Source organism: Mastomys coucha, unplaced genomic scaffold, assembly GCF_008632895.1.
Source record: "Mastomys coucha isolate ucsf_1 unplaced genomic scaffold, UCSF_Mcou_1 pScaffold22, whole genome shotgun sequence".
NCBI lineage: Eukaryota > Metazoa > Chordata > Mammalia > Rodentia > Muridae > Mastomys > Mastomys coucha.
The window spans coordinates 81,281,813-81,294,112 of NW_022196905.1; the positions used below are offsets into that span (position 1 = coordinate 81,281,813).

The following is a 12,300-nucleotide window of genomic DNA, read 5'->3' on the forward strand; positions in this document are numbered from 1 at the left end:
CTTTAAAAGCTACCAAAAAAAAATTTTTTTAAAGGCCTTTTGTTTAAACAGTGATACACATACAGGAAGCAGGAAACCATGACCATTTGTGTGTCTTTCTTACCATCCCCTCCTGTCTGCCCCATTCTTTTCTTCATTTTCTTCTGCACCAGAGGGAAGTATTAATTTAGAGCTGAAATATGGTATCATCTGAGGAGCAAGAGGAGTGAAGCCATTTATTTTAGAGCAGTGAAGAGGTGTAATTCAATATCATAAAACGATTTCAGAGCCGTAATCTGAACAATATACCCTCCAATATTAATATTGTTCCAGGAAATACTTTATCTGATTGCTGTCTTCTAGAACAGGGTAAACTGTAATCGCCAGTAGAGAGGCTCCTTAGCTGTGTGTGTGTGTGTATGTGTGTGCACATGAGAGAGAGAGAGAGAGCAAGAGAGAGAGGGAGAATATGTCTATGTGTGTGTCTATGTGTGTATGTGTCTGTATATTTGTCTCTGTGTGTGTAAATATGAGGATATTTACAGTGATTGCATCCTATGAAATCCAATAATGGGAATCCCATGAGGAATGTATCGTCACTGTGAATGACCTAGTCTGTACCCCATGTTGGGCTTTAACGTGTACACCGCTCTGTTGCTCTATGGGCATACTTGAAAAGTCTTTTATCACACACGTCTTTTCATGGTTGTGTTGTCCCCTGAGATGTAGAGGAGAGTTATGCCGTGAGTGCTGTTACTGTTTCCTGAGAAACAGTTTTCCCATCTTTCCTAGCGTGGGCCTTCTCAGAATTCTGACCCTCCGGTCCCCTTCCTAGCTTAGCTCACAGGCTTTCTTAGTTACTTTGCTTCTTGTGGCCCATTGCAGTTCAGTCAATGGCTGGGTAGGTAGGTGTCTGTGAGGGGTGTGTCTGGCTTTTCATGTCAAAGCAAACACATTAGTCTTTGATGTCTGGTGACTTGGTAGGATGCGTTTATGATGTTTTTAATGTTTTGCAGGCACTTGTCACATTATATCCAGTCATATATATACATATATACATATGAATGTATATATGTATATACATATATACATATATATGTATATAATATATGATACATTTTTATTACAAATTACCAGCCTTGGACTGGAGGAAATGGGAAGATTTGCTATTAGCTAGTAGTAGTACTTCACATTTCTGACTATAGCTAAAGTTCAGGGGCAACTTAGAGAGGTATCTAGAATGGGTTAGGATAAGACACTTTGGGACAGTAAGGAGCAATAACAAGTGTAAACCAGTTTGTCTCCTTTGGATCTTGATCTAAGGTAAAAGACTAGTCAGGGCGCTTGAGATTCTTAAGTAGTGCAGTATTTCTCTTCAGCATTTTATAAGTTAATACATAGTGCATGTTATAATCACTTGCCTATGAGGAATAGTTTGTACTTAGTTGCTTAAAAACATTCCAAGATGTTTGAGGGGTTGAGATAGCATCCTTGCTGTTGCTTATCTGCGTCCTTCACTGCGTGTATGGTGGTAGTGACGGTGTGTGGTCCTCATGAGTCTATCGTAGAAGCTACAGCTTAGCTACATCTTCCAAAGCTACATTATGGGTTGTTTGATTCACTGCTGTTTCAGAAAAGGGAGTAAGGGATGGGTTCATGCTGCGGCTGTTCAGGAGATAGCTGTGAGCTGTCAGGAAGGGGGGCGTGCATCCTTTCTAAACAGACTGGGTACTTTGGGAAGGATGACTCCTTTTTGGATACTGTACTTGATCTGCCTATAAAAATTTTGAGAATGTGAGTATAGGCCACTGGTTCTGGGCATGAATCATCTAGTGTTTCTTTCTGTTGTGAAGTGTGCCAGAGGCATCCTCTGCAGGCATTTAATTAGTTACTTGACAAAATTCGCAAAAGTAGGAAAGGCCCTCCTGGAGACTGGGGAGACAACTAGGAGCCATTCTAAATTCCAATCTGATGTCTGTAGTTGAGTGTGAGTAGAACAAACCCAGTAACATGAGCTCACTTTTCTTTCTCCTGAGCTGTCAACATGGGCTGCTCACTTCCAGCCACACGGATGCAATGCTCACTAGTAACTCGTTAATAAAGAGAAAGGCTTCTGGTTAAAAATAACATCTGTCCATTGACAAAACCCAGCTTGTATCATGAAAGGAGTTTTCAGTACATTACGAAAGCTGAGCTTGGCAGGATGTACAGCCATTGTAAAAGTTGTAACAGCTTTTGCTTCTCTGAGGGTGAAAGGGCAGGGGGTGGGCATGGGGTAGAGTGGCTTTGGCTTTCAGGGTTGTTCCAGGCTGTGGCTTCCTCAGGTCTCCCTTCTCCTCATAGCCCTTGCAATGGTGCCGTGGATTGGAACCTGTCCAGCTTTCTGTTCCTACCCATGAAATTCTTATCTTACAGTGAGCCCCTGATGCACATTTATGCCCAGAGATCTTCCTACGCTACTTTCAGGGAGTAGATCTCTGAACTGTTCTTAACCGTGTTGTTTCTACTTGGCACCTGGTCACATTTCATAATAAAGAAATGTCATTTTAACCTAGATACCTCTCCATCCGGGTTATTGAGCCAATATAAGTTTTGCACTCTGACCTATTGTTTTAGTATGTATTATAGCTATCTCTACACTAACTTATTACTTCCTTTTTCCTTTGGTATTATGGAGCAAAGACCAAACAGTAAATGTTTTATAGAAAACGTATACCCTTGTGCTAACTTGGTGGCTCCGTTACTCTGTCAAAAATGCTTGCCCAGGTACTTCATCCCTGCCTAGTTTTACATTTGAGGACTGTTACTGAACAAGAGTGTTTCCTCACACAGAGAAAAATATTCAATTAGGTTTGATTGCCTTATGTACAACCTGAGAATGAATATATGAATCAGTTTCCAGAGTGAGTTTTTATAAGCTACATTCACTTGGGGGTATTGGAGAGAGGTGAGAGATGCACAAAGAGGCTCTGGCAAGGGGTTAGGGATTGTGTATTATTTGGAAAGTTAATACTTAGATACACCAAAACAATAAAAAGGGCCAGACAAGAGAAATCCAGTACAGATATACTAAACAAAGGAGCCACTGTCAAGACACTTTTTTTCTATGATACCCACATGTGCCTGTTTAGCCTAAAACTGCCATTTCTGCCATGTATGACCCTCTGTAGACAGGCAAGTAGAATTAGTAAATATAACCAGTACTAACTTTTTTTAATGAGATTTCACTTTCATGGCTAAATATCATTGCATGTGTTATTCTAAGAATAATCAGTGTTCCCTTTAGAACCCACTAAGGACTTTGTGCTGCCGCCTAGGTTGGCTTATTGCTGTATCCAAGCATCAGTGGATGTGTTGGAAGACTGAAAATGTGGTTCTGATAGTGACCACTTTCAGTCTTGGGCAGGCTTTTCGAATGGCCAGTTGCCTTTGCTACGTCCTTCACTGTGGCTCCCCTTGACAGCGAGCCTCACCTCTGCCCCAGGACAGGCTCTGAGCAGATACATGCTGGACACAGTTGGACTGCAGACTCCACAGTTAGTAGAAGTGGAGACAAAGAAAAGTTTAACCGACAGAGATCTGCAGTCTGTGAAATGGATAAGTAGCTCTTCTCCTGCTCAATGAAGAGGGCTCTCGGGTTTTTCCCTTAGTTAAACCTTGTGATGGTGTGAAGGAATGCCCTTTCTTTATCCCTTAGAACTGCATCTTTCTTCAGTTTAAAGGTGAGTTCTAGGGCCTGGGAAGAATGCTCCAGACCAGCTAGTGCTGCTTCACAAATGTGAGGGTCTACGTTTATATCTCCAGCACCCATATAATAAACTAGGTGCCTCAGTGTATAATCTCAGCACTAAACAGGCAACAGCAGGAGGATCCCTGGGCTTTGCTAGTCTGGTTACATCTACGAGGTCCAGATAAAGTGTGAAAGGCCATCCCAGATCCTAAGGGAAAGCGCTCCTCAGGAAGACACCTGACCTGTGACCTCCACATGTACGCGAATGCACACTCTCATGCACACACACAATAAACACAATCTCTAGAGCCACCGTGATGAGTTAAGATAACGATTCCTCAGTTTGACGAAATGTGCATTACAATCTTTGCTTTTCTCCTTCTCCATCAGGTTCTTGTTCATTCTCTTAGGTCCAAAAGGGAAAGCCAAGTCCTACCATGAGATTGGAAGAGCCATCGCCACCTTGATGTCTGATGAGGTAGGCGAGCCAGGTGAAGGGCGTGTGGTTGTCTTGTTTGTGTTGATCTAAACTGTGAATTGACCGCCATGGTTTTTCAGTTGACTTACGGAGCTGTGAGGCTCTTCACAGAATGACATTCAGTCGTTTGTGGCAAATGAGCTTCCTTAGGTAGGACAGCTTCCCAAAAGTAAGGCACATGTTTTGTTTTTGTGTTAGATTCTAAAAATACATAGGAATAAATACATTTCCATTTTTCCCTAAGCAAAAGTATCTATAAAATGTTCTAAATTTCTTAAAACTTTAAAATAAATGAATTACATATAGTTTTTCTATTTATAGGTTACTATGTAAAGTTTTAATTCAGTTATACACTTTTGAATGATCTGAGTAGACAGTGATGATTAACAGCAAGTGATTATATGTTGCAAAAATAACTAGTAAAGAGGATTTTGAGTGTTCTCAAACCAACAGATTTTTACTGTCTGAAATAACCAGTATGCAATTACCTTGATATGATCCTTATGTATTTTCAGTTGTTAAAACTGATGTTTAAATATTGCTGGATAAGTTCAAGGTCATTCTATTAACTCAGTCTCTTAAAATAATTTATCACTTCTCTGAACTCAGATGTCCATATATTATTTGAGAAATGATGACTTTTATCAAACAATGCACAACAAAGTAGATATTTTTTAGGTATCAGAATGTCCATCTGTGTTACATTAGATACTGTTTCTAACTGGTGCTTTAGAGTTGACATCTCTACACGTACAGTGGCCTTTGTATTAATAAGAATATTTAGTTTAGTTATGATCAAACTCTGAAGAAATGCCATTGGAGTACAGGGACATCAGCTTGTGCTCTCTCAGCTTTCTGCATTGTTTTTTCTCAAAGCGCTCTTTGTACCGTGGCTTCATTTGTCAGTCTTCCCTGTCAAGTGCAGAACTGGAGGCTCTTTCTTCTGTGGGATAAAGGACAGCTCTGCCATCCCACTCGTGGGGACATTTATTTCCCTCGTTTCAGTTGGGTGATTTATTTAATTTTGTGTGTTGATAGTTTTTTTTCCCCTTTAAAATTCATTCTTAATATAAGGTAGGAATGCTTTAGAGCACATATGATGGGTGCAGAGTAGTGCTCTGATATCGACGAGGGCCTCTTTCAATACATATTTTACAGGCTTATTTCTTTTAAATCTCATTGGTTGACAGTGTCAATGTTTCCCACCAAGGTTGTCAGGCAAGGTATATTGCTGACTCTCTCTATCTGCCAGAGAGAATTAGCCAAGAGACCGTATGTGTGCAGCAGGGGAAGTACTTGCCCTGTGTTTGGCCTCTTCCTCAAACCTAGAATCCCCAAACCAGTGTTAATTAGCTCATAACACCTAAAAATGATATTGTAGGAGAAGAGAGAGAGTAGAGAGTTAGCATAGGTTAAGGGTGTTGACCAGGGGTGACATTCTCTTCTGGATGACAAAAAGACATTAAGTTATAAAGAAAACAGGCTTTACTTTGTGAAGACCTTCAGATTGGTTCAGAAGAGTGGGACACTGAGGAAAAGGATTGTACGGCATTCTGAAACCCCTCCTTTGATGTGGAGAGAAGACATGACGTTTTTGTTTTCTGTATCAGTTGCCTCTGTTACTGTGTTAAAACACCATGACTGAGGCAGCTTATAGAAAGATGAACACATCTACTTAGGTTCATAACTCCATAGGGATAAGAGTCCATCACTACCACAGTGGGGAGGAGGCATGGTGGCAGTCAGCAGGCTGCAGACTGCAGGTGGTGTGCCGCAGGCGTGACAATAGATGGAGGGACCTAAGTTCTCACATCATCAAACTCAAGCACAAAGCAGAGGGAATAAAGTAAAATGTAGAGTGGAGCTTTAAGCTCAAAGCCTGCACCCTGTGAAGTACTCCCTCCAGGAAGGCTACACTTCCTACTTCCCTAAGCAGTGCCACCAACTTGAGACTCAGTGCTCAAATGCACAGGACATTTTTCACTCAAACCCGTCTTGCCTTTGAATTACCTTGCTAAAAGGGAGGCATGTGAGCACTTATTTCAACCCCTGTCCTTTCTGCTGATACAACTCAGGCTTTCTTCTTTGTTTTTGAATAGCTCTCATTGTTAGAGGACTGCAGTGTGTGTGTGTGTGTGTGTGTGTGTGTGTGTGTGTGTGTGTGTGTGTGTGTGTGTGTGTGTGTGTGTGTGTGTGTGTGTGTGTGTGTGTGTGTGTGTGTGTGTGTATGTGTGTGTGTGTGTGTGTGTGTATGTGTGTGTGTGTGTGTGCGTGCGTGCGTGTGCACTTGTTCTCACACTAATTTCATTCCGAGACTGGTTTTCAGTAGAGATCCTGAAAATGTTTTCAGTTGACTCTCAGAGCAACTGTGAGAGTTTGGATGGAACACCATCCTTAAAATTCCATCTCTTAGATGCTGAGATCATAACCTGTATCCTGCACTACACTGAATAGGGAGGAAGATGAAAAAGCAGCTATGGGAGTGTCAGAGTGCACCATGGGCTGTGTTACTCAGCTGTGATGTGTTGTGAGGCATTCAGAAAGTTGGCTCGTTGGATCAGCACTTCTCTTGCTGTTCAGGTGTTCCACGACATTGCTTACAAAGCGAAAGATAGACACGACCTGATTGCTGGCATTGATGAGTTCCTAGATGAAGTCATTGTCCTTCCACCTGGGGAATGGGACCCGGCAATCAGAATAGAGCCTCCAAAGAGTCTCCCATCATCTGACAAAAGGTAAGTTGCTATGCACTTGGCAGTATTCAGGGAGCGTCAAGCCTCTGAGGAGGTTACATTTCAGAAAAGAAGTAGAGCCAGGCTGTGTTGTGATCATCCTTGATCCCCATGGATATTTTGCCTCAGATGAGTTGGTGTGCCTTAGCTTTGCATTGGCACTGTAAAATAAGTGTTATGTGCTTTGATGTACTTTAATAATTGCACTTAGCTCATAATGTTAGAAAGTGTCACCACTGTTCTTTGGCGATGCTTAGGGGACATTCTGCCTGTGTCTGTGGAAAGATCACTTTACTCAAGAAAAGCCCTTTAGGCTAAGCAGGTTAAAAAGTTTAGTAGAGTAGTTGAGGAGAATCTGGTTCCTGAAAATCTGTTATTCCCCACATGGACCGTTTCATTCCTATAACTGTACAATAAGTTAAACTCTTGGTTGACCCAGCCATCTGTCTCTCCACTAGATAGAACACTTCAAGAATTGTCTGTTAGCAAAAAATAAGAAGTCATGGTTGTTTTCAGAGAAGGCTTCACTCTCTGTCTTTAAAAGCATAACTACAGCCATGAAAGCAAATGAGCGCAATAAACTAATGTCTACTCGCACCTTGTTGTCTTTCTTAGAAAGAATATGTACTCAGGTGGAGAGAATGTTCAGATGAATGGGGACACACCTCATGATGGAGGCCACGGAGGAGGAGGCCACGGTGACTGTGAAGAACTACAGAGAACTGGCCGGTAACTGCAGGAACCTTTTGCCATTCATGATAAGGTTTTCCTTAGATCTAAATTTCCCTTCCTTGTTCTCAATGCAGTTTCAGTGTTTTCTTTGCTGGTTTGTTCCATGGGTCAGCCAACAAGTATTTATAGTACATCTGTTAGCCAAGGTCATTGGGAATATAGCAGTATATGAATGCCTTGTCCTTATTGGCCACACTTTGTAGAGATGGGGGAGGAATCTTAAGCAAATAAATAAATGCACCAATGGGTTTATGAGGAAAATGGGGGCAAAAAAGTAGGGACTTTGGTGATGAATAGTATTATAGTTTTAGTCAGAGTGATCTGAGTGGACTCTGTAGATAGGGGAACATTCAAAGCAAGTTGTGAAGGGTGAGTTAGGGACAGAGGCATAGAGCACCCAGGAGACTGACATCTGGACAGTGTGAGCAATGGAGCCACTGACAGGATGATACAAAGAGGGCTAAGTTTATGATAGGTGAGAATGGGATGGCTGAAGATTGACTAGATAGCATGTGTAGCTTCCATGGTGCCATCCCTTCCATGTACACTTACTCCAAAGTGTGTCACACGTGGAAAGGGGTAACTTGTAGGCCACTGCCCTGTCACCTTGTCCAGTCACAGATTCCAATTCCCCAAAAAATGTCCTGTTACCTTCTTTTTTTTCCAGTTACCTTCTTTGATCATCTATTCTCCATTATTAGATGATTTGTGGGGTGGGGAAGGTTAAGTAAAATTTTTAGTATGATACTCATCTCATGAAGATGTGGAAGTCATTGCAGATTTTTAAAAATACAAAAATATGACATTGTAATATGCAATGGAATCTGATTGAAATGAAATTATTTTCTTCTGCTGATGGCCCACTTGAGTTTCTCCTCTAAAGTAAAAAAGGAACTATTTCCCTTCCTCTGACTGAATGAAGAATAAAACCCTCCCCACCTTCTGTATTGATTAATGATGGGGTAAAGTGTAGAAGTCTGTCTTTGACCATCATTCAAACATCATAACGGGTGCTTACACCAGTCTGAGGGCATTAGCCACTTATTCAGTGTGGCCCCTGGATGGAATGAAAAGACAAGATGAAGATGACCTGTACCAGGCCACTGGCAGCTTAACATGGCATTTTGTTTTATGGTACAGTTTTGTAAGTAGAAGGAATATGAACTAAAGTAACAGTAAAAGCCATGGTATGGCAAATACATGAGCTGGTAACAGAGCTATGTATGTAGTGATGGTGATATGCTGCCATAAGTAAACCTCTTTGACTGGGAGCTATGTAAAATCCATATGCTTTTACATAGCTCCCAGTCAAAGAGGTTTACTTATGGCAGCATATCACCATGATACACAAGGAAAGAAATGTACTGGAGAATATTGTCTTATCTAATGATACTTCTTTGTGACAGTATCATTTAAGGTCCATTATCACCCTGTGAAGCAGCCAGAAGCACATAAGTGGTCCATCATTGATATTGCTGTCATGATGCAGTGTGTGGCTACAGTTCTTGATAAACTATTTTCACTAGGAAAAACTTTGTCACTTTTTACTTACAACCCTGTTATGGAATTTAATGTGTTGAATTACATCACACTGTCTTTTCCTTCTTTGATTCCTTCCCTTTCCACACTCATTTAGTAGGTGCACTACCCTGTGTGTATCACAGGTACAGCAGTGGGATGCTCAGCTTGGCTGAGGCTGCGATGTCAGGTTATAGAAAAGGGGGGCACTGTGGAGAAGGCTGGCTCGAGAGCTTCTGTTGGAAGTGAAGTAGGCTGGCACTTGGGCTCAGCCTACTCCTCTGCCTTCTTCACTTCATGCCTTTGGGTCCTTATTGCAAATTCAGATTCTCAGAGGCTCACTCTTGCTATCTATCTGTAATTTTTTCAAAGCATCTTCTCTAGAACTATTTAATTACCAACTCCATTTAAATTTTCCATGATTTTTTTTACTTACCATCCTATCTATCTTGTGTTACACAGAAGTAAACCCCCATGATGTCAGAACTTCAGAGCCTATGTTGTTCAATGTTGTTTCCCCCAGGAGTAATGGCAGAGGGTGTGGGGTCTCAACTGTGACAACATCTTAAGGGGCTTTATGTGATGTTCAATGTATTTGGGTATTTGCTTGTGGAGAATGGAAAATTATAATTTATCTACTCAGTGCTCTCATCTAAAGACCAAATGGACAATCTTTGGGAAATGTTGGACTTATTCTAGTAACTGAAAAAAAAGAGCGAAAGAAGAAGATATATTTCTCCACAATTTTTTTCTGTCTCGTCTAAATGAGGCTGTCTTAAATAGTATCTTGTCATTGACTGAAGCATTTTAAGTCCAACATCTTCGTGGTTTAGTGAATTATGTCTTGATGAAGTTGATGGCTGTTTATCTTATCCTTGATCACATGTTTGCTTTCTCCCTGCCCAGGTTCTGTGGTGGATTAATTAAGGACATAAAGAGGAAAGCACCATTTTTTGCCAGTGACTTTTATGATGCTTTAAACATTCAGGCTCTCTCGGCGATTCTCTTCATTTATCTGGCAACCGTAACCAACGCCATCACTTTTGGAGGCCTGCTAGGGGATGCCACCGACAACATGCAGGTGGGTGTGGTTTGAGAGAGGACGCAAATAGTCCAGCGCAGATTGTCCTTCTCACCCCTGCAGCTCGTGGAGGAGCAGATGGCCTCTCAGTCACTCAGCGTGACTGTCTTTCTTTTGCTGGATACTGCACTTTACTTTGCTTCTGGCTCGCTGCTGTATTTCCAGCATGTTAGTAATTACAAAAATAGCTTGATGAAATCTGGCTTGAGTCACAAGTAGGGAAAAGAAGGGGAGGAAATGCGGCTCTACAATTCTATCCGGGCAGAAGCTTCTCAGCTGCTTGGATCCTGTGTGGCACACAGGGTTTAGAGCTTCCAGGATGTGGAGGGCATGGGCTGTATTTGGGTTCACTTGGTGATCACACTCTCTGGGGATGGGTGCTTGCCTGACTCTTTGCCCTTGTTCTGAGATGAGCAAATCCATGCATCAAGCAATGGGGTGGTCGGCTCAAGGCTGGATTCCCATGTCTGCCAGTAGAATTCAGCTTTAGTGAATCCCAGCTGAAGTTGTTTCTTCTATTCCTGGAGCAGCTCTTACTGAGCTGTAAAGAACTTGGCTGGTTAATGTTATAATGTTAATTTACAACCACAGTTTGTTGGCTACTGGAGAAGTGGTGTTTGCCATCCTTTCACATCAATAATAGCCATGGTTTTAATAAGAGAAAGGATGTCGTATACCCCCCCCCCATTAATTAAAACAACATGTAGAAATGACTTAAAGTTCCTCTGGGCATTAGAAACACTCGGTACTGAATACACAATGAACGGAGCTGAACGTGAGTTGAAGCTCTTTTCACTCACTTCCCATCAGTGTCCAATCCATGAGGCATTCATACAGGCTGCCAGCCAGTGTCTTAGTTTGTGAATGCAGCTAGTTCCCCCAAATTGCTTCTGTTACATGCCTGCATTGCCTCTAGGTATACCTCTATGCTCTAGAGTCGTTTCTAAATGCAAAGATAAGATAGAGACCGTAACATTTTCATGGTACCAGGTGCCAAGGGAAAAGTTTCACAATCATAGTTTAGTTGTAGGGTGCCTGTCCATTATATGAAGCTCACCTTCATGCATGTGGTGGCTATGGGCTCAGCTGAGTGATTCTTTGATCCACTATACACATTACAGTTAGATGGCACCTGGGTTTGAAGTTGTCTAAGGGTTTCTACTTGCATAGTGCCAAGGCCTGAGTGACTGGAAGAGCTGAGTTCTAGGGACATGCCACTCAATTTCTCCACAAGACTAGCTTGGGTTTCCTCACAGTGTGGGCACCCTTAAAAGCTGAGGCTTCAGAAAAAGAGGTGACCACTGTTCATTTTTCATATCATGTGGTTGTATACCTATCATTGCTTCATTTTCTGACTTTCACAGATGCGCTGAAAATTCAAACTCTCAATGAGAGCTTTTAGCTCTTAAATGTTACCACTGATTCACATTTTGCTGATAAAAGACCATGAATGAGCATGGTTTGCAAAGACCAAATGTGTTTTGCCGCCACCCCTGTCGTGGATATCCTCATTCATAAAACAAGGATAACAACTAAACCATAGCAGTAATAACATGTTTATTAACTCTGATCTAGACTCAAGCATGGCAGCAGTCCCTCATCCAGCTCACAACATGATGCTCACTAAGTTAGATCATTTAGGAAACCAGCGGGAAACAAAACCATCGAGGAAACACCTGGAGGTCCGCACAAAGCTAGCACATGCAGCCGAGTGTGCTGAGGAAATCAAAGAAGTCCATGGCATTTAAAGAGTGCTTTTGTAGGGACTTCTGCTGTTTATTAAAAGCTTTGTTAAATAAATATTTTATTATTGAGCACCTATCAGATCATTGTATTTAATTTCTTTTTTTCCTGTGCTTTTAATTATGCTTAATATTGAGAATTTCAAAATGCTTACATTGTATTTTAATCATCTAACCCTTCCTCCTCTCAGCTTCTCCCAGATTCACTGCTGCTCCACACCTGCAACCCCCCAACTTCATGACATCTTTTTTTTTCTTAGATGTTTTCTTATTTACAATATCTCCTTTCCCAGGTTCCCCTCCAAAAA

At 41.6% G+C, this 12,300-nt stretch overlaps 1 protein-coding gene across 4 annotated transcripts in view; it reads left to right on the forward strand.

The window, feature by feature from the left end:
- Positions 1 to 12,300, forward strand: part of Slc4a4 (solute carrier family 4 member 4) — a 335,690-nt gene that overhangs the window by 224,490 nt on the left and 98,900 nt on the right. For all 4 annotated transcript variants that reach the window (XM_031342972.1, XM_031342970.1, XM_031342973.1 and 1 more), the window contains exons 9-12: positions 4,100 to 4,187; positions 6,768 to 6,922; positions 7,535 to 7,648; positions 10,076 to 10,250. In XM_031342972.1, coding sequence (XP_031198832.1) covers positions 4,100 to 4,187; positions 6,768 to 6,922; positions 7,535 to 7,648; positions 10,076 to 10,250 — 532 coding nt within the window. The remainder of the gene's footprint in view (positions 1 to 4,099; positions 4,188 to 6,767; positions 6,923 to 7,534; positions 7,649 to 10,075; positions 10,251 to 12,300) is intronic.